At 36.3% G+C, this 21,886-nt stretch overlaps 1 protein-coding gene across 7 annotated transcripts in view; it reads left to right on the top strand.

The window, feature by feature from the left end:
- The first annotated feature begins 483 nt into the window (after nt 1–483).
- Nucleotides 484–21,886, top strand: part of ZFC3H1 (zinc finger C3H1-type containing) — a 50,206-nt gene continuing 28,803 nt past the window's right edge. For 5 of the 7 annotated variants that reach the window (XM_061415516.1, XM_061415513.1, XM_061415515.1 and 2 more), the window contains exons 1-6: nt 484–1,078; nt 5,815–6,231; nt 15,886–15,950; nt 18,390–18,588; nt 18,813–19,036; nt 20,390–20,513. In XM_061415516.1, the coding sequence (XP_061271500.1) occupies nt 484–1,078; nt 5,815–6,231; nt 15,886–15,950; nt 18,390–18,588; nt 18,813–19,036; nt 20,390–20,513 (1,624 nt within the window). The remainder of the gene's footprint in view (nt 1,079–5,814; nt 6,232–15,885; nt 15,951–18,389; nt 18,589–18,812; nt 19,037–20,389; nt 20,514–21,886) is intronic. The other 2 variants (XM_061415514.1, XM_061415512.1) reach the window with 1 other exon arrangement.

The raw sequence follows: 21,886 nt of genomic DNA, 5'->3' as shown, positions 1-21,886 counted from the left end.
CCAAGATTAAAAACAGGCCCGCCTACCCCGCCACGCACCCTAAACCCCCAAAGGCCAGTCAATAATAGGTACGAGCCTCAGACTGGAAGGATAACCTCAAAGCGAGCGGCAATAAAAAGAAAGACTACAACTCCCAGGGAGCATCGCGCTGTCCTAATTATTATCGCGTGGACTGGGAGTCTTGTTTCCGGCGTGCGGCAGGAAGTGACGGCCGAGCAGCCCAGAGCCACTTTCTCGCGAGGCGGAAGAGCCCCCATCGCGGAGGAGCAAGGGGGCGCTAGGGTAGGGAAGTGGGTTGCGACGGTCCGGCGAGAAAGAGCTGGGGTGCGGGGAAGTTGGGGAGCAGAGCCCGCTAGGTCTCCACACAGGATAAGGCCGCACCGACCGGGTCCGTTAGGGAAGAAGGAAACCGAAGAGGAAGGCAGTAGTCGGGCGGATCCCCGGATAGAGGGCTAAGGTTGTGTGGAAAGCGCTGCTCCCGGGATGGCGACCGCAGATACTCCGGCCCTGGCTTCCAGTGGCCTCTCGCCTAAGGAAGAAGGGGAGCTTGAAGATGGGGAAATCAGCGACGACGACAATAACAGTCAGATACGGAGCCGGAGCAGCAGCAGCAGCAGTGGCGGCGGGCTGTTACCGTACCCGCGGCGAAGGCCTCTTCACCCGGCCCGGGGCGGTGGATCCGGCGGAGGCGGTGGCTCCTCCTCGTCGTCGTCCTCTTCTCAGCTGCAGCTGAGGAATTTCTCACGCTCGCGGCACGCGTCAGAGCGGGGCCACCTCAGGGGACACAGCAGCTACCGACCCAAAGAGCCGTTCCGGTCTCACCCGCCCTCTGTGAGGATGCCTTCCAGCTCACTGTCCGAAAGCAGCCCCCGGCCGTCGTTTTGGGAACGGAGCCACATCGCCTTGGACCGTTTCCGTTTTCGAGGCAGGCCTTACCGGGGTGGGAGTCGCTGGAGTCGGGGACGAGGAGGGGGTGATCGAGGAGGCAAGCCGGGGGGCAGACCTCTGGGAGGAGGAGCGGGATCCGGATTCGGCAGCAGTCAGAGCTGGCGAGAGCCCTCTCCACCTCGGAAGAGTTGTATCCTTAACGTGGCGGTCTGCCCTGGGTGTGTCACTAAAGTTCCCTTTAGCGTCATTACTAGGTATGAGATGAGTGACTTTTCTGAACCGTCAGAACCGCTTATTTGTCATTGTGTCAGAATGCTTAACGTAGGTGGTTCGTTGGTAAACCTCGTGTGTCAAACTGTCGCGTTGTTTCTTAAAATTGCTTGACTGGGTCTATTGCTTTTTTAATAGTAACTTGTTTTGGACGGGGGCCAAACTAGTGGAATCTAAGTGTAAAATCAGATCTGAAATACTACATCACAAGCCCAGGTTTCATTAGCCTTTGTTGTTGTTAGTAAACTTTGTTATGTGAAGTTGCCTTAGATTGTTAGAGGAAGAAAAAAGTATTAGCCATAAAAAGTCTGAGGAATACTGTTGCTTATATCGTATTGCACTGTCACATTGAAGATTATGAAGTTTCGTTACGCCGAATCCTACTGTTTTTATTTGTGATTCTGTTTTTTTTTTTTTTTTTAACCTTTCTTGATTTATTCTTATACATTGCTGCGTTTTAAAGTTGGGGGGGAAAAATCCTGGTGTCACCAACTATTAATTCGGAGGTTTGAAATTCATGTATCTTTGGCAGAAGCTTTACCTCCTCCTTAACTTCTCTATTTCTTATGTTCATATTTTGGGCATTTTATAACTCTTGGTGCTGACAGTTGTGGACTCGAGAGAGAATGAAACTTAGCAGAATTTTAATTCATTGGAAACCATGGGTTTATGGGGAGGTGGAGCTAATGGAGAGGTTAAGGAGGAAAATAGCAAATGTCTGATTCTTGTCCCCTCTAATCTTATTCTTAGTTATCTTAAACATTCCTGAGTTTATTCATCTGAGAATTTGCTATTTTAAGATGTGTTTATAGAACTATCCTTTAAAAAATTTTTTTTTAAGTTATACATATGTGTTTCAAGATACAGCAAAGTGATGCAGATGTATATATTATAGTAATTATATTAATATTCTCTTGCAGATTATTTGTAGAACTATGTCTTGACATACTCCATGATAACTGCCTAAAAATAGTTTATTGAGAATATTTATTGCTGATTGTAATTTCCATGCTGTGATGAGTTTTTAATATATTCATTATATATGAAACCTACATGTAATGACATTTGTTGGGGAGACACTCAACGTTATTTTCACAGAATACTTAAGACCAAATGGTCTTTGCCAGATATCAGGATAGAAAGAGGACCAGAAATGTAGTTTAGATAAGGAGGAGGAGCTTCTGATGCTAGTGCTCTGAAAAAAATTATGCAACCACAAGTTGGGTCAGGAGCACGCAGGACTGTTTCAGAAAAAATATCACTTAGGTGTTTAACTTTTAAAAAGAAAATGTTCTTTGAATAAAGATAGAAAACCTTAGCCCAAGATATTTTTTTTAACCAAGGATTTATTAGTTGTCAGTTCTGAGCCTAAGAACAGAAGGGCTGTTTAATTACAGACATGTAAATTATTTAAGAATACAAAAATGAGGTTTGACAGAAAACAACGAAATTCTGTAAAACAATTATCCTTCAATAAAAAATTTTAAAACATAAAAAAGGAATACAAACATGAATGAAACTTGTGTGTTGAAGAGACAAATGTTAATTATATTCAGTGTAAAAAGTTCAAATTGAGGTATGTAAAAAGTACTATGGGAGCTTAAAGTTTTTTCTTAAGTTTATTTTATGTTAGAAAGGAGGTGATGCCATGGACTTGCCTACTTCCTGCTTTTGCCTTCTTTGTGTCCATGCATTCGATATCAATTTGGCTTCTACCGTATATATACCTTTGGAGCCTAGTAGGCTGCAGTCCATGGGGTCGCTGGGAGTCGGACATGACTGAGCGATTTCACTTTCACTTTTCACTTTCATGCACTGGAGAAGGAAATGGCAACCCACTCCAGTGTTCTTGCCTGGAGAATCCCAGGGATGGGGGAGCCTGGTGGGCTGCCGTCTATGGGGTCACACAGAGTCGGACACGACTGAAGTGACTTAGCAGCAGCATATACCTTTATTGTTAACCTTAGATGTTTTTATTAATGAACAGGCATATGGTGTTGTGAAACAAGTATGGAAAGTATCCAGTCTGATTTCTGTAGTAACTTATCAGAAATGAGCTGTCTTGCTGTTTTTCTTTTCACACATCCTGCACAAGGATGATTGTTTTGATTCTCTGCTCATTGTTTTCTTTGAGGTGTATCAGTAATCCATCCTAGAGGTGGAATTCTTTATAAGAATTTATGAAGAGAAACATAGTTCCCAGCCACTTTTATGTAACGTGAGCAAATAAATTTTGTAATAAAAAAAGAATTGTAATAAAAGATTTTGTTACTTTAAATTCCTTTAATACCATGATTATACTAAGTTTAATTTTTATTTCCACTGTGTGATTGTAACATTTTTATGTTACAAGAATTGCATTAAGAAAGAGTAAGAGTTATTCTGTGACTTATTTCCATAATGTAGAAGTGAAGTAGCATGAGTACAGGTAGGTATTTTTTAAAACTTTTTCAGTAATAATTAAAATATGCTAGATGCAGCTTTAAAGAAATAGAATAAACCAGATTCTGTTGGAGGTAGTTATTTTCATTCTTGTTCATTTTTAATTTTCCGTATTGATAGGCACTTTGTCAGTCAGTCTTAGCATATGTCTCCTTTGGATGGCTGCTGCTTAAACTTTCACATCTGGTCATAGCTAACATAAACCAGGTTTCAGTTAGAAACTCCATGTTGACCAATTTTATATTAAATCATTTAAGTGTTGGTTTCATTCTAACTGTTCTGTGTAGGTAGAAGTAGGACACTTCATTTAGCCTTGAAGGAGATTAATTAGTCATAGTTCAATTGATTTTCCTTTTTTTCTGTCCTTTAGTTATTTTATTTTTTGTTAGTGTATTGAATCTTTTCTCTTTCTGAATATATCCAAGGACTCTAGTCTTATTTTTTTAGTTGTTGTGACTCCTCTGAAAAAGTGAGATTTAAATGTAGATAATTACCCAAGTTTATGTACAAAGAGTATGTAATGGTGGGGTCGGGGAGCAAGTAATTATCTAGCTTCGTATAGCGAGGGGGCCTTTGAATTGGGGTAAATTTGAAGACCAGAAAAACCTAGAGACAAAGCTATGCATAAATTGTGATAAACCTGGATGAGATGAGATTGGAAGGGAATCATGAAAGCATTATATGCCATTGTAAGGATTTTGGACTCTATTCTTAGTGAGATTAAAACAAGGGATAAGATCTGATTTGTGTTCTAGAAAGATTAACAATAGGATGGAAGATGGCTTGTGGGAGATAGAACCCCAAATATCACCAGGCAGAGCTATGGGAGTGCATTAGAATGCTCAAAATGAGGAGAGAGACTAAGTAGGACTCACTGGAGAGCGCTATTGTTGCAGCAGTTGGGAGACAGAGGTGTCATTAAAGACCAAAAAAAAAACCAAACCCCAAAACCTAGAGAAACAAACGAAGAGTGGAGTTACGGAATGCTGCAGAGAAATCAGATAGAATAAGGTTTGAAAACATGATGGATAAACTCAGCCAGCAGAAGCCAGATTCCATTTGGTTGAGAAACACAGGTAATGAGAAACTAGTATTATTTCAAGAAACCCAGCTGTAAAAGGAGATCAGAAAACCAAAGACTTGCTAGAACAGTTTTGCTGCAGAACTTTTAAAGATTTTCAGTTGTAGTGATTATTTAGTTTCTAAAATACTTGGTGGTAATTCCCATTCTTAAATTGGTCATTAGAGAAGTTTAAAAATCTTTGCAGATTGTCTAGCAAGTTGTTACACAGAAGAAACTATATATAGGGAAATGTAATGTTATATACTAGCCAATTTAATGATCTATTAATGCCTTATTGTGTTAAAACCAAATAAAATACTTGTCTTTTATTAATTTCTAGACTGGAGAAGTGAGGTGGAACGGTTTTTACATGTGTGAATTATTTTGAATAAAAATTTTAGTTTGGAACTTTGTAGCCACTTTCAACCATGAAGTTGTTTTATGTAGTACTATGTTAAAGAAAAAGACCAAAAATAACAGGTTTTGATATCCTTATCTTCAAGGAAAAATTAGAATACAACTTAAGGTTTTTGTTTTTTTTTAAACTGGTTTCATTGTCTTAGTTGTACCTATTTTGGATGTTAGTATACTTGATGAGTTCTAAGATTGCTATGTTAGGTTTTCAATACAGTGTTTCTTATTCATAACTTAGCCTTAAATATTAATTATCAGTGTTCATTTTTTTATCTCTTTTTAAAAATTTGAGACACAAGAAGAAACTAATTAAAAAGAAGGAACATCTTATTATTTGAAGTATAAATTATCAACATCTGTGACAAACCATTCAGTTTCTCCCCTCTTCCTTCAGAAACAAATCTTTAACAACCAGCTTATGGGCTTTCCTGATACCTGCAGAAACATGCTGTAAACTAACCAGGTGCTGTATCTGTGGATACTGTGGTAATAAGTGACATTGGTGATCTTGTAAGTAGACTGTTTATATTAATACTTGTTAAATTTGAAATACGGGTACATAATGAAAGTGCTTAACACATAACAGCACATGTATTAAATGGAATTTAGTAATTTTAAAATATCAATTCATCTTTGAAAAACACAAAAAAGGGTGACAATTCATCTATAACTTAATGTGTTTTTGTTAAATTAACTGGAAAATTTTTGGCAACTGGTTTCCTTAATATGCTGTTCAGCCAAAAGTTTTGGAAGATCTCCATCAAGAAAACAGAATTATTCATCAAAAAGTGAAAACTGTGGGGAAGAAACTTTTGAAGATTTACTTTTGAAGTATAAGCAAATACAGTTGGAACTAGAGTGTATCAATAAGGATGAAAAACTGGCTTTGAGTAGCAAAGAGGAGAATGTGCAAGAAGATCCTAAAACGTTGAACTTTGAGGACCAAACGAGCACTGATAATGTCAGTATTATAAAAGACTCAAGTAAAGAAGTAGCTCCTGAGGAGAAAACACAGGTCAAAACTTTTCAGGCATTTGAGTTAAAACCACTCAGGCAAAAATTGACTTTACCAGGAGATAAGAACCGATTGAAAAAAGTTAAAGATGGAACAAAACAGCTTTCCCTGAAATCTGACGCTACTGAATCTAGTCCAGGTAATGGAATTTCACATTTCAGTTAGTGATGAGATTTCCTTTGAAGGGGTAACTGGTTATTTTGGTAGTGTACTTCATTGAAATCATTCTGATATTTTGTCTGAATTCTTTTTGCACTGTCTACGTAGACAGTCATGTTGTTGGATAATGACAAATTCTGTTTCATTTTGGCTTTAAGTGTTGATCAGGGCTAATAATACAATTTTAACGTAAGTGGTAATGGGCACTTTTGTTCCCTAACTTACAGGGGATACTTTTGCCATTTACTTTTTTTTTTAATTGGAGTTTAGTTGCTTTACAGTGTTGCGTTTCTGCTGTACAGCTGAGTGAGTCCGCCACACATACACATATATCCCTTCTTTGCCGTTTACTTTTAAACATAGTGTTGGTTAAGTTTATTGTAGGAGTTCAGACCTCACCACCATTCCTTGTTTGAAATTTTCAGCATGAATGGATGTTGAAGTTTATCAGATATTTTTTCTTCATTGTGGAGAAGAGCATCTAATTTTTCTTGTTTATTAATGTAATGGATTATATTAACTGATTTTTTTTAGAGTTAAACCACTCTTGTATGATTGGGATAAACCCAGCTAGTTATGATACATTATTTTTATACATCATGGATTCAGTTTGTTAATTTTTCTTTTTCTTTTATGTGAGTGTATATTTAGATACAGTAAAAATTTATCCATTTAACTGTGTAGTTCTTTGAGTTTTGACAGATGGAAGGAGTTGGTAATCATTGCCAGCCATCACTATTCAGATATAGAACAGTTCCATTAACTCCTGCCAGTTCCCTCATGCCACCAACCCTACTTGGTAACCACTGGTCTGTTTTTCTGACCCTATACTTTTGCCATTTCCAGAATGTCATATAAATAGAGTCATGTAGAACATTGTTTTTTAATCCTAGCTTCTTTGATTAGTGTGTTTGAAATTGATCTATGTGGTTACATGTATCAGTAGTTCATTCTGTTTTACTGCTGAATGTCCCATTATATGGCTTTGCTGCAGTTTTTTTATTCATTTCCCACTTGAGGGACATTTGGTTCTTTCAGTTTTGGGCAGTTATAAAACCTTCATAAATAAAGGTTTGCTAATATTTGTTTAGAAATTTTCATCTATGTTCATAGCCTGTAGCTTTGTTCCTTGTTTTTCCTTACAAGTTTTAGTATAAGGTTAGTAGTGTGTCCAACTCTTTGTGACTCTATGAATTGTAGCCCGCCATGCTCCTCTGTCTATGGGATTTTTCAGGCAACAATACTGGAGTGGGTTGCCATTTTTTCCTCCCAGGAATCTTTGCAATGCAGGGATTGAACCTGCCCCTCCTTTATTTCCTGCATTGCAGGCTGATTCTCTACTGGGTGGGGGGAGGGGAGCCTAGTATAAAATTATGCTCATAATGAGTTAAGGAGTGGTTTTTGCTCTTTCGAATAGGTTTAAGGTTGTACTCATTCCTGGGATATTTGGTAGATCTTGCAGGTAAAATTATCTGGGGCAGGATGGAGTTTTCCTGGGGAGGTTTTAAACTACTGACTGTTCATGTTTTCTATTTCTGGGTAAAGCAGTTTAGGGAAACTATTTTTCTAGTAATGTGTTAATTTCCCTTAAGTTGAACAGTTTATACTAAGTTATTCTTAAATGTCTTACCTTTTTATTAACTGTGGCATTTATAAATTTTATCTCCCCATACCTTTTAAAATTTCCTCAGAAATAAGTTCCCTGCTTGTTAACTCATTAATTCTTAGCCTCTCTACTATTGACATCATTTTGTGATATAAAATTCTATTAACCTTATTTTGGGCTATAAATTTTGCTTCCCTGATAGCTCAGTTGGTAAAGAATCCACCTGCAATGCAGGAGACCCCACTTCCATTCCTGTTTGGGAAGATCCCCTGGAGAAGGGAATGGCTACCCACTCCAGTATTCTGGCCTGGAGAATTCCATGGATTGTACAGTCCATGGGGTTGCAAAGAATCAGACACGACTGAGCAACTTTCACTTGGGCTATAAAATTTCTATTTTAGTTGCATCTCAGCTTATGATATGTAAATTCTTTTCATTCAGTTCTAAGTATTTTCTAATTTTTGTTGTTCTTTGGCCTGTAGGCTATTTGGAACTATTTCTTAACTTCCAAGCATGTAGGTTTTTTTAGCTGTTTTTCTGTTATCCACTTGTAAGGCAGTCACATTATCAGAGACCTATGTGGTACCAATCCTGTGAAATATTTCTAGACACTTACATTATTGTCTAGCATGTGATCAATTTTTGTAACTTGTGTTTTTGAAAGGAGTGTTTGGGTTGTTAGATCAGGCTTTTATGTTCACATCTTAGAAGGAAGATGTAAACAGTTTTTTGACCTGCTTGATCTATCAGTTAGTGAGACGCTTGCTAAAATCTGCCAGTATGGTGGTGGATTTCTGGTTTTCAGTTTTTACTTTAAATACATTGAGGCTAGGGAATTATTATTCTTATTATTATGTGGTGACCTCTATGTCTAGTAGTAATTTTGCCTAAAAGATTATTTTGTCTCATATTAAATAGCCAGCCACACCATCTTTCTCTTCATAGAAGTGTATGTTTTTTGTATGTCAGTACCTATCCTTTTCGGAGAGGGCAGTGGCACCCCACTCCAGTACTCCTGCCTGGAAAGTCCCATGGACGGGGGAGCCTGGTAGGCTGCAGACTGAGCGACTTCACTTTCACTTTTCACTTTCATGCATTGGAGAAGGAAATGACAACCCACTCCAGTGTTCTTGCCTGGAGAATCCCAGGGATGCGGGAGCCTGGTGGGCTGTCGTCTATGGGGTCACACAGAGTCGGACACGACTGAAGTGACTTAGCAGCTTAGCAGCAGCAGCCTATCCTTTTAGTCTTTCTGTATCTTCTTGTTCCAAAGGTTATTTGCACGTTGTATGGAGCCTATTTCATTTGTAATTTAACCTGATAATCTTTGTCTTTTAACAAGAACATGTAATTTGTTCACACTTTTTCATGATTATTGATCTTTGTATTTCCTTTTTTTCTTTCTTGCCTCTTTCGTTTTTTTTTTTGTTTGTTTAAAAAATTTTTTTTTCTTTTACTGGTTTGAAAGTTAGATATTAAGTTTTGAGTCTCATTTTGATTCCTTTAAGAACTGTAACATGAATTCTTACCAATGTTTAAAGCTAATCAAGTTATTTACCCTCTCCCTGATACACAAGGACAGTTTTTTCCTACCTTTGGCCGTGTATTTAACTCTTTCTTGACTTACTCTTCTGTGTCTAGAATCACTTATGCTTAAAATACGTTTTTAAGAATCTCCATGTAGTAGTTAGTGTCTACCATATGAAAAAGTTATCTCTGTTTATCCCCCTTCAAAGACAGTTTTCCCAGGTTTAGAATTCTAGATTAGTTAATTAAGTATCAATATGCTGAAGATATTTTCTGGCTTCCACTGTTAACTTTGAAAAGTCATCTTAACAGTTTTGTCCATCTTAACAGTTTGTCATTTGAAGGTAATCTATCATTTTTCTCTAGTTGCTTTAAAGACCCTGTTTTTGTCTTAAAACTCTACAGTTTAACTGTGATAATTGTATTTTTTATTTTTATCCAGCTTGGGACCTGTTTTGCTCCTAGTTTTCATTGATTCTGAAACTTGTCATTATCTCTTATATTGTCCCATTCTCTTGTTTTGAACTCTATATTGTATCAGTATGTTTTATTAAATCATCTCACTTTACTTTTCATTTCTCTTAAATTTCCATCTGTAACTGTGTGATACATTCTGGAAAATTTCCTCTGATGTATCTTTCAGTCCACCTAGTTCTCAAATTCTTTATCTCTTGTCTGATTGGCCTTAAGCCCACTTATTGAATTTTAAATTTCAGTTACAGTTTTTGTTTTAGTGTTTCATTTTTATTTTGTTCTTTGGTCATTTTTTAAATTTTTTCTTCTGTTTTTCAAATTTATCTTTATGTCTTTAAACATTTTAATTATGAGCTTGTTTTGATTTTCCTCTTTGCCTGCTAGTTTCTGATATCTGAGTCTAATTTCTAATTTTTACTATCCCTGCTGGTTCTCATTTTTTGGTACCTTCTTTTCTTGCATGTTTAATTTTTTTTTTTTTTTTTAAGTAAGGTGTTCATTTTCCTCTGAATTATTTTGGTGGGGAGTTTTGGTGGCCTGTACAAAGGTGAATTTCCTAGAGAGGATTTGCTTTTGCTGCTGCCAAGGAGCTAAGTAGACTTTTGATTTGGGCTATGTTATATTTGACGTCTTCAGGCAACTCATGTGATGTACATTTGATTGCAAACCTGAATGGTGACTGATTCTGGTTATGCGTTTTTAGGGACATGTTTTTTCCTCCTCAGTTTAGCACCATGATTCCAGACAGGCAGTTTCAAAGATTATATATACCCCAGTGGGATAGAGAAGACACATAGATAAATATGGAATATAATGAGTTATGTATGAAAGCCTGCAGTAATGCAAAGTGAAAGTGAAGTTGCTCAGTTGTGTCGGACTCTTTGTGACCCTATGGACTGCAGCCTACCAGGCTCCTCCGTCCATGGGATTTTCCAGGCAAGAGTGCTGGAGTGGATTGCCATTTCCTTCTCCAGGGGATCTTCCCAACCCAAGATTCGAACCAGGGTCTCCCGCATTGCAGGCAGATGCTTTACCGTCTGAGCCACCAGGGAAGTCCAGTAATGCAAAGGAAGGATCAAATACCTTCATTTGGATTTAGAAAGTTTTCATTGTGATGGTAATGTGTGATGGCAATGTCTTGGAGAATGTATCTTTTCCACTTGGGAATTCCCATCAGAAGGAACCAAATGAACAGTTGAAAGCATAAAGAACTTTTAAAGGATATTGAGATTGATCTAATACAGGTGCAATGTGAAATATATGTATGTTTGTTGAGTGGTTGGATATAAATTTTTAAAAGTACAGGTTGAGATTAGAATGCAAAGGGCACTGAATATCTTGCTTAAGGGATTTAGATTTTCTTTAAATCTCAGGTAAGCCATCAAATATGTTTAAACAGAAAAATGACGTGATCAGATGTCTGCTTTAGAAAAGTAACAGGCAGCAGTGTAAAAAGAGGGATTGGAAGAAAACCAAAAAAGCTAAAATTTATCTGAATCAAGAAATTCTATTGATTAGTGTTAAAACACATGTACCCCTTCTCAAGTCTTCAGCAAAACTCGGTGCTCTGCCGTTAAACCTTTTGACTGCTATGGGTCAGCTTCCTCCCCCCCACCCCCATTTCTCTTTTTTTCAGGCCATTTTCTCAACCTTTATCCCTATTGTCAGCCTGTGAGCTTGCCTCCTATTTCAGGTGATCTCACTCAACTTCTAACTTTTCACTTCCTAATTGTAAGTTTATATGTATATCAATTTTCATTTCAGTTCTCTACTCTGAGAAAGTGGTGACCCTCTTTTTGTTTATAACCATTTTGTTTTAACCTGATTCCTGGCTCTGATTTCTCCCACTTTCTCTGGGATCTTACTCCAAAGGTTTTTTATTCTGTTTCCTCTTTAACCACTTTTCTCTCTTAAAGAGTACTTACTATAAACACACTGGTGTTTTCCATCCCCAGATCTGAACAATCCCCCCTGCCCCTTCTGCCTTGTTCCTTAACTTCTGTCTTTTCACCCAGACTTCCAGAAAGGCCCTGCGCTGACTCTCTTCACTTTACCTCTCATTCCTTGTTACCTCAGTGCGGTTTGCTTTTCTGCCCCTACCAGAGTACTGAAACTACTCAGGGCAAGATTACTTTAACCTAGTTGCAGATTTTACTGTCCATTTTCTTTCATTTTTTATTTCATTTATTTCATTTTTATTCCATTTATTCAAAAGTTAGTTGAGCTTTGTTCCAGGTTCTTGGGAGTACATCAATGAACAAAATAGACACTCATTTATTCCTTCATGGGCTTGCATTTTAAGAAGAGGAAACAATAATTATGATGACTAAATAACAGTTGTAGAGAGAGGAAAAGCATAGCAGTAAGTAAGTTAGAATGGAGGCAGTGGGTATGGGCTGCAGTATTAATGAGTGATCAGGAGAGGCCTGAATTTGAAGGTGAGATTTAAACAAAGGCTTTGAAGATGGTGGGGGAATAGCCAAATGTATACCTGTGGGAAAGAGGTTTCCAAGCAAAGAGAATAGATAGCTTAGAGTATTGGTTTTTTTAACTGTGGTTCTTAGACCTTCTTTACTTGGAAACTTAATAGAAATGCAAATTCTCAGGCCCTCCGCCAGATCGCATTGGAAAAGACCCTGCTGGGAAAGACTGAAGGCAGGAGGAGAAGGGGATGACAAAGGATGAGGTGGCTGGATGGCATTATTGACTCAATGGGCATGAGTTTGAACAAACTCTGGGAGATAGTGAAGGACAGAGAAGCCTGATACACTGCAGTCCATGGTGTCGCAAAGAGTTGGACACAACTGAGTGACTGAACAACAGCAACCCTAGATCTACTAAAGAGGAAACTCTGCAAATGGGGCCCAGCAGTCTGTATTTAACAAACCCTCCTGTTGATTCTGATACCTGCTAAACTTTGAGACTCAATGAATAGAGTAATGACCCTTAGGCAGAGGGGTACTGGCACATTTGAGGAATAACAGGGAAGCCAGTGCCACTAAAGAAGAGGGAGTGAGGGGGATGAATAGTGGGAGAGAAGAGGTCAGAGATAAAGGGTGGGACAGATCATGCAGTATCTTACAAGAACGTTAGTTTTTATTCTGAGTGAAACAGGATTTTGAGCAAAAGATTGGCATAATTTGTTTTGTATTCTCTAAGGCTCACCCTGGCTGCAATTTTGAGAGTATTCTATAGGGAGTAGATACATCTGTTACATTCAATGATACTTTTCTCATTAATCTTGAAATTTCAGTGTTTCAATGATACCATACACATCAGTAATTTCTTACAACTTCCTTCTGATTTTCCTGTTTGTTTTTTTATAATACTTTTCCTTTGTAACTCCTTATCTGTTGATATCTTTGGTGTTCTATTCTCCGTGGTGGTTCTCAGTTGTTACAGTTTTTTTTTATTTATTCATTTTTGGCTGTGCAGGCTTTCTCTAGTTGTGGCGAGCAGGGGCTAAGTTTCCAGTTGGCGTGTGGGCTTCTCATTGTGGTGGCTTCTCTTGTCGCGTGCTGTAGGGCATGCGGGCTTCAGCAGTTGTGGCTCACAGACTCTAGAGCTCAGCTCAGTAGTTGTGACGCATGGGTTTAGTTGCTCCCTTGCATGAGGAATCTTCTGGGACCAGGGATCAAACTCGTGTCCTCTGCATTGGCGGGTGGGTTTGTAACCACTGAACCACCAGGAAAGTCCAGTTATTATGGTTTCAGCTACCCCCAAATCCTGATTATCTCTTGCTCAGTTTAAAATTTCAGGTAATAATTTTAAAAATTCTACATGGCTGCACAAGACCCATTTTCATTTTGGAAGTTTTGAGTAAGAATTGATATAATGATGTTGTAAAGACCGATGACAGTGGTAGAACAAAAGGGCCAACCACGTATTTGGTCAGTTACACCGTACCCTGCTTTTATTATTCTCTGTGTGAAGCTGGGTTTATGGTCTGAAGTTTATGGTCTGTGCTTGTTTTTCAGGTGACGTGCTCATTAGGTATCCGCCAGCTTCGTAGATGGTTGCTTTTACTTCCCTGACAGGGAGGTGCTGCCAGCTTTTTATAGAGAGCCTCATCAACTAATAGACTTCGCCTAACTTAATGATTTCCTCTCATGTATGAGGAAAGTTCAGTTCTTTTTACATTTATTATGGAAACTCTGTCTTTTTTTTTTTTTTAATTTTCCTTGTTAATTTTTATGTAATAGTTATTACTCTTCTGGTATTCTTTAAAGTACAGTCGGTTTTGCTCTAAGGTGACATGCATTCCTGAAAATCACTACACTGTGGAATTACACAATAAAAACCATAGGGTTTATGGGCAGATCATGTTAGGGGAAAAAACACTCAAAAACCTTGTCAGTGGTACATAAAAAAAAAGATTGGAGTCTAATAAAAATGGTGGTTCAAGTTTACACATTAAATGGGTAAAAATGCCTGAAATACTATAATGTCACTTTACCTTGAAAAAGACCTAAAATGTGCTTGTGGAAGCAGCCTACAAGTTACAAGTGGAAGCAGCTCCACTTACGAGTTACTGTGAGTAGAGCAAGGGAGGTTATTTGAAACTGGAGAGTAAATTGTAACACCAGATGGGGATGGGTGTACAGTGAACTGAAGAGCTGGTAGATGGCTCAGAGTCTGTGGGGTTTGTATGTTCCTACATGGCTCCTACTAGGATCAGCTGGGTGTGGCTTTCTGCATTCTTGTAGTGTTTCTTGGACGCAAATTGTACGTAAGCAAATGGGAAATTTGTATTGTCCTCAAATTATTTTCTAATATGGCAGTCATGTTGCAACAAATTCGTATTTCCAAAACAAGCAATGTGGCAGAACTGACATAACTCAAAGTTTGGTGGTTGCCTTCCATTTACGTTTTTAGGGTAGTTGATTAATTCTGTGTATTGAATAAGTTGCCTATTCTTTTACCAGTAGATCTTGAACAATCAAGTTAAGATATTTGGAATACTGGCAGTGGTATTATGGAAAAAAACCTAGGCTTGGCGTTTAGACTTAGTTTGAATCCTAGCTTTGCGAATCCAGTTGTGTCATCTTGAGAGAGATTTTTAGTTTTTAACATAATCTGTTTTAGTTATGAAAGAGTCTCATAACCGTTGCGTAGGTACTATAACTTTATTGTGTGATTTGTAGAGCTGTCATAGAGGAGATATCGTTATTTAGTTGCTAAGTCATGTCTGACTCTTTGCAACCCCAGACTGTAGCCCCCCAGGCTCCTCTCTCTATGGGTTTTCCCAAGTAAGAATAGTGGAGTGGTTTGCCATTTCCTTCTCCAGGGGATCTTCCCAAGCCCTGCGAAGTTGAACCCACATCTCCTGCATTGGCAGGTGGATTCTTTACCACTGAGCCACCAGGGAAGCCTGGGTTAGATAATATTTAGGTAAGATTTTGTAATAACTTAATCAGAAATATGGGTCCAAGGCTAGAATTCTGGAAAATGTGTGGATGGACTTAATTTTGTTGTCATTTAATCTACTTCTGCAAATACTTTTCTGGATAAGTAGAGAACATTTCTTCTCCCCTTTTTTTTTTTAAGTACATTTTCGCCAGCAGGAAAGTCCTGAGGACATTTCTTTAATAAATCAATACTATCTCTAAATGTTTGAATTCATTTCAGCTTCAAAGGTTTGAATTAATCATCACATATTCTTTTTTATGTGTTATCTATTTAGTAAGGAAGCTTTGTTTTTTGCCTGTCTACTCTAAATTCTGTTCTTATTTGAAATAATTGTTTTTAATTCAGAAGTCATTTTTATCATAGTGCAGTTTTAATTTGTATTTTAATGTTTTGAATTATTTTTGCCTTTCTGACTTTCAGAAATGAAGTTGATATGGAAAGTTTTTTCAGATTTTCATCTGGCAACATTCTTTCCTTTTGGTTGAGAGATTGAGAAAATGAAACCCTTTATTGAGACCTTTAAAAATAATTACTAGTATAAATATCACATAGCATTTTATTTTAAATTGATTGTAGCAGTCTTTTAAAGCATTCAAAGTATGCTGTTTTATTTTAAAGGATTAGAAGATAAGGAACAAAATTTAACCAGAAGAATTAGTGCCTCAGATATTCTATCTGAAAAGGTAAGATAATGCTTTGTGGGATTGGATATGTCTGTAAGACTGATTCTTGTTTTGCTTTACTCTGTTCTCTTGAATGGAAAGTTCTGTCTTGTTTTTTACTTTCTTTTTTTTTTTTTTATTCATTGCTGTACCTCCATTTTGATATAAGCCTTAAAGATAAAATCTGGAGAGAGATCTTGGAATATCAATATCTCCACTGGATTCAATTAACATATGTAATTGAAATGCTATATGTATCGATAGATGAACTTTCTGCTTGTTTTTTGAAACTTTTAATTTTCTTCCAGACATTTTCTTTTCTTAATTTTGAAGGATTATGCTGTGTGAGGAAGCTTTGAAGTTACACCTTGACCTGGTGTCCACTTCTAGTTCCTCTTAATAGCTGGGTGATCTTGTGTTAGCTGCTTAGGCTTTACTTGCCTCTGTTTTCTTTTCTACAATATGAGTTTAATGTCATCTGTTCTCTGGATTGTTGTGAGGTTCAGCAGGGTAAAGTGCAAGAGCATCAAGCACTGTGTTTGACGTTTAATAGGTATTCACTGGGCCAAGCCTTTGTTTGCTGAATTAGACAGCTGAAATATCTTCAGTTTCTTCTTTCTATGAGTAAATTGAAATGAAAACAGCTTAGAAGTTTTAGGAAAGAGATGGTCTTGAATTTAAGGGTGATAAAATAACAGATATACCCACAGGCATGCATGTATATATGTATATATAGTTTTGAATATCCTAACAATAACTCTATAAGGTAGGTTGACATTATCTCTTACAGAAGAACTAAAGTTCACATGTGTAGATAAACTGACTTGCTTAAAGTTTTATAAGAATTAGATATCAGAGCACGGAGTCTGAATGAGCTTCAGTACTCTTACTGATCAAGTAGCTGCTTTGAGTGACAGAATCAGTGGTCTCTTTCATTCCACAAGGGCAAGTAGCAAAAGATAGTCAAAGACTTTTAAGTCTCTGTGGAACAGTAATGATAGCTTTATTTTAGTTAAACTCTGGATCAGCACTGCCCAATAGAATTTTCTATAATAATGGAACTGTTCTATATCTACACTCCAGTATGGTAGCTTTAACCACATGTGCCTATTAAATATTTGGAATGTGACTACTGTGGCTGTGAAACTAAAGTTTTCATTGAATTTTAGTTAAATAGCCACACATGACTTACTGGTTCCATTTTTTGGATAGCATGACTCTAGATCTTCAGTACCAAGCAGTAGAATTTGATGTTTAAATGATTAAATGACTTAGAGTAAAAAAGACTCATGATAATTTTTCAGCTCATTTTTTACATATATTTACCAAGAAAGCAAAGAGTAACTATATCCTGGTTTGGGTAAACTGAACTACCGAAATATGTGATGGTAGTTCAGTTAGGGATTTGTAATAGTCTGTAGAAGGTTAAACCACTAGATAGACTCTACTGTTTTCTCTATGTTTAAGAATTAATTTAATTTGATTTTAAAAGTATAATTACAATTCACTTACTAAATAAGTGAGCCTTCACTTTTTTGAGTCTTAGCCTCTTTTTAGTTTCCTCTCCTTTTCTATTTATACACATAAAGGACAAACATGCACAACTTTGTGTTGAACTTCAAGGAGTGGGGATGCCAAAGGACCCCCTTATTGCCCTCCCTCCAAAGTCTCATGGACTTCTGTCTAACACTTTTGCTTAGGTTGCCTGACATTTTCTGTTACATTTTAGCTAAAATATACAGAATAGATAATTTTTAAAATTAACCTAAAAAAAAATACAGTGAAAAAGTAAAGGTTATTTCAATTGGAAAAAAGTTCTCAAACATTTATTCCTAACCTGTTTCCCTGTTTTAGCTTCTCTGAAGAAGTCTTGGGTGTTAAAAATATTGTCCGTATCAGATAAATATCTACCTTTAGAACATGGAATGCTCAAATATAAGCAAATCTTGACGTATTTTTTCCTTCAAAACTGATTTGAAGAATTATAAAATATATTTTAAAAGTTTGCGAATTTGAATCTTGACATTTCACTGTACCTGTTCTGTGTAGTACTTGTAAGGCTAGTAAACGCCCATGATTAAGGAACCACTTTGTTCTTTGGTCATTACCCGCCCTGGGTTGATTTCTTCTTGCATTCACTGCCGTCAGATTTTTTCTCTTGTTTGGGAAGCAGTTAAATGCCAGTCTCAAACTTTTTTTTCGTCAGTTGTACCCTCCCCCTCTAACCCTTCTCATGTGTACATAAACCTTCTACAGATTGATCTTCAGTTTGTATTATAGGGCCTGAATTAGAGTATAGGGCTATGGTAACTTATTCAGTTTCCTTATTTTATTTGTATTTACTATTTAAGTATTTGTCTTAAAATTAACTTTAAATTCTGATCTTATAGCAGCTTTGACTTGGTAATATGTCTAAAGTCAAATAGAATTTTTAAATGGCAACTGTTTCTTTTGTTAAAGAAGCTTGGTGAAGATGAAGAGGAGTTATCTGAACTGCAACTTCGTCTTTTGGCTCTTCAGTCAGCCAGTAAAAAATGGCAACAGAAAGAACAGCAGGTGATGAAAGAAAGTAAAGAAAAGTTGACTAAGACGAAAACTGTACAGCAAAAAGTTAAAACCAGTACAAAAACACATTCGGCCAAAAAAGTTAGCACTACAGGTGATCATTTCTATTAAATTCTTTTAATTGATTTCCTATATCAATATAGTTTCTAGATTTTAATTCAGAAAGTTTTGAGTTGGGGAATTATATAGGGCCCTGAATAAAGGACAGTCCTGTATAAATAGAACTTAATAATTAAAATAATTATTAAAGCTTTGTTTTCTCTATCTTCTTGAAAATTCTAACTCTAATAGATGCTGATGTTTCTATATTTTTTAAAGCTAAACAAGCATTGAGGAAGCAGCAGACAAAGGCGTGGAAGAAACTACAACAGCAAAAAGAACAGGAAAGACAGAAAGAAGAGGATCAGCGTAAGCAAGCTGAAGAAGAAGAGAGAAGGAAAAGAGAAGAAGAAATCAGAAAAATTCGAGATCTCTCAAATCAGGAAGAACAGTACAATCGATTTATGAAATTGGTTGGTGGAAAGAGGAGATCAAGGAGTAAAGTAAGGAGTTCAAAAATACAAAATCAAAATATTACTCAAATTTGAGTATCCTTGTATTAGCTGATAAATTCAGTCAACTAGGAAACAGTATTAAGTTCTTTTGTTTGATAGAGCTCATTATATATAAAAAATTCCTTTGGGAAGAAGGGAAGGTAGGTTATAATTGAGAATGAATTGTTTTTATAGTTATAGATGCTAGAAATAGAAGAAGTAGACTAAAATTATGATTAGAAAAGCCTCCCTTTGGCTTTTGTGTCCATTTCTATTTAGAAGAAAGAAGCATTCCTGAGTTGCAGTGAGAACTTATTTTTAAAATTACTATTCCCTTTTAATTTTCCATTGTTTAGTAATGTAGAATTAGAAATGTATCATAATTAGTCGATATGGACTATTTATAAGAAAGTTAAATCATCATATCATACTAGCCTTAGTGCATGTGGCTACTTTAGTTATCAAGCATTTGTGACCTTTATTATGTAAGTCATTGATAATGGCTGGACGAGTCATTGCCTTTTATGGCTGGTGTCAGGAAGTAAACTGGAGATTTAATATTGATCTGGTGCTATTAGCAGTGACAAATTTCAGAATTCTGAGCTTTGAGACTATACTTACAAGTGTATTATTGATATTAAAGAATAGAGGGATGTTAAAGAGTAAGAGCTCTTTAATTGTAGGGAGTCAAGGGTTAGATTTGTTTAAGTAAGGAATTTATTAACTATTCATACTTTGAGCTTCCGAAAAGTACTTTGATGAAATCTCTTTATAGAAAAGTATTGTGCATTATTTGTATCCATTTGGATAGGTTTTGCTAATTTTTAAATTCTTATAAACTGTCTCCAAGTGGAGATTGTAAGAAGTGAAAAAAAAAGAAAACAACATACAAGCATATGACCAAGAGTTTCTAGTTTTCAGTTATCATTAATTTATTCATAACTGAAATGTTAATGGATTATTTGGGCAATATTCTAAATAAAGCTTGATTACATAAAACATGAATTCATTTATCTGATTTCTTAATTTGCAGAGAGGGGCCATTAGTATTTCTGATCTTGGTGTCATCTTACTTTCTAGAGGAATAGCTGATTATTTAGTGGCTCAGCTCACTGGGGGATTTCATCTGTACATGTATTTTCTAGCTTCATTTTCTGTCTGACAGTTATAAAATGTCAGCCACAATGTACCTATCATGTATATTGAGTTTCCCAAATCAGATGTGATAGTTCTAACTGGATCATCATGATTTTTGATACTATTCTATGTAAAAGATAACTATTAATTGTTTTATAATTTCGAGCCTAAGAATAGACTAAGACAGAAAATGTTGTGAAACTAAAAATAAATCTTGTATATTAGTCTTCAGATCCTGACCTGAGACGATCCTTAGATAAGCAAGCTACTGATAGTGGAGGAGGCATTTATCAATATGATAACTATGAAGAAGTTGCTATGGATACAGATAGTGAAACCAATTCTCCAGGTATGAGCTAAAACTTAAAACATTTGTACATTCACAATTATTAAGTAGAAAATGGTCAAGAAGCTACCCAAAACATTGAAAGAAATGTAGAATGAATTTGCTGGTAGGTTGTACAACCAAAGACATTATTTGGTGGTTAAATACTTCAAAAGCAAACCTCAGACTGTAGTATTAACCTTTATTTTCTAGTATTTCTTCCTGTATAGTATTTTAATAAAAAAGGCAGTATTCTGCTGTTAACTGTTTGATCTAAGAAGTGAATATTGTGGGAAAGGTGAGAACACTGCTTTAAAAAACAAATGAACAAATAAATCTTTCTTTATTTTTAAGTATCTTTATGTCTAAGGCATTCTTCATTTTAGTCAAAAAAAGAAATCTTTCTTTTGTTCAGGCTTCTTTTCTCCTTCTGATGATGCTTTGTAGGAATAGGGAGATGGAAAGTGATCCTAGTGGTGCCTTAGGATCAGCTGATACAACTGTTATGGCTATACCTCAGTTAGAGTGTGCAGTTTAGGATGTGGCCATCCTTGAGAGTTAGAGACTTGCTTTAGTTGATTTTCAGGAGTAATGGACTGTGAGGGACCTATCCTCTTGCTAATTGAAGCACATAAGAATGGGGCAGACAACAAAATGCCGTTAGCGTTCTAGAAACTAGAATACTTACTTGCAAGGTCATATGATAAGTGTTTTTCTTCCAGTGGTTGTATTGTGAGACCAAATGAAACTAGAATTCCACTTTAGTGTGTCTAGAGAGAAGGCAGAATCTATATGATTTGGTAATGTTTAGCAAAAGCTCATTTTCAGGTTATAATGTTTAGCTTCATATTTAATAATCTTGTATTTTCATGTCATAATTCTCTTTGCTCAGCCTTTAATTATTTCTAAGTTCTTGAAAATGATTCTTTGTAGTTCTCAAATATTGACATTATTATTACTCTATAATTTTATGATTTACCCTTTAGAAGAATTTTGTAAAAAAAAATAATATAAAAAATATAATCAAATGGCATCATTTGGGTCACAAATCAGCTCCATATAAGTCATGTGGTTAATACTCATATTGACTTGAAAGACAACTGGGGCAAAGAAGAAATATTAAGTTTCCCTAAAGGTTACATGGTTTAGAGGTAGCAAGAGTAATCTTCAAGTCTGTCAGATTTCAGTGAGTCTAAAGAAACCACTGAAGGTAAAATAAGCAGCTATTTTTATCTGCTACCAAGGAAAAAATGCTAACAATTTAACTGAGATGAATCAGTAACTATTTCAGAATTACTAAATTTGAAAAAAAATGTATACGTTAATGATTAAATGTAATAGGTAATTCTTTTCATTCTAGTCCTCTTTGCTTTCTCTTCAATTTAAATAGTCCATTT

The sequence above is a fragment of the Bos javanicus genome, chromosome 5, assembly GCF_032452875.1.
Source record: "Bos javanicus breed banteng chromosome 5, ARS-OSU_banteng_1.0, whole genome shotgun sequence".
Lineage (NCBI taxonomy): Eukaryota > Metazoa > Chordata > Mammalia > Artiodactyla > Bovidae > Bos > Bos javanicus.
Note: the sequence above shows the minus strand (reverse complement) of the source record. Positions and strands in the feature narration are given on the sequence as shown.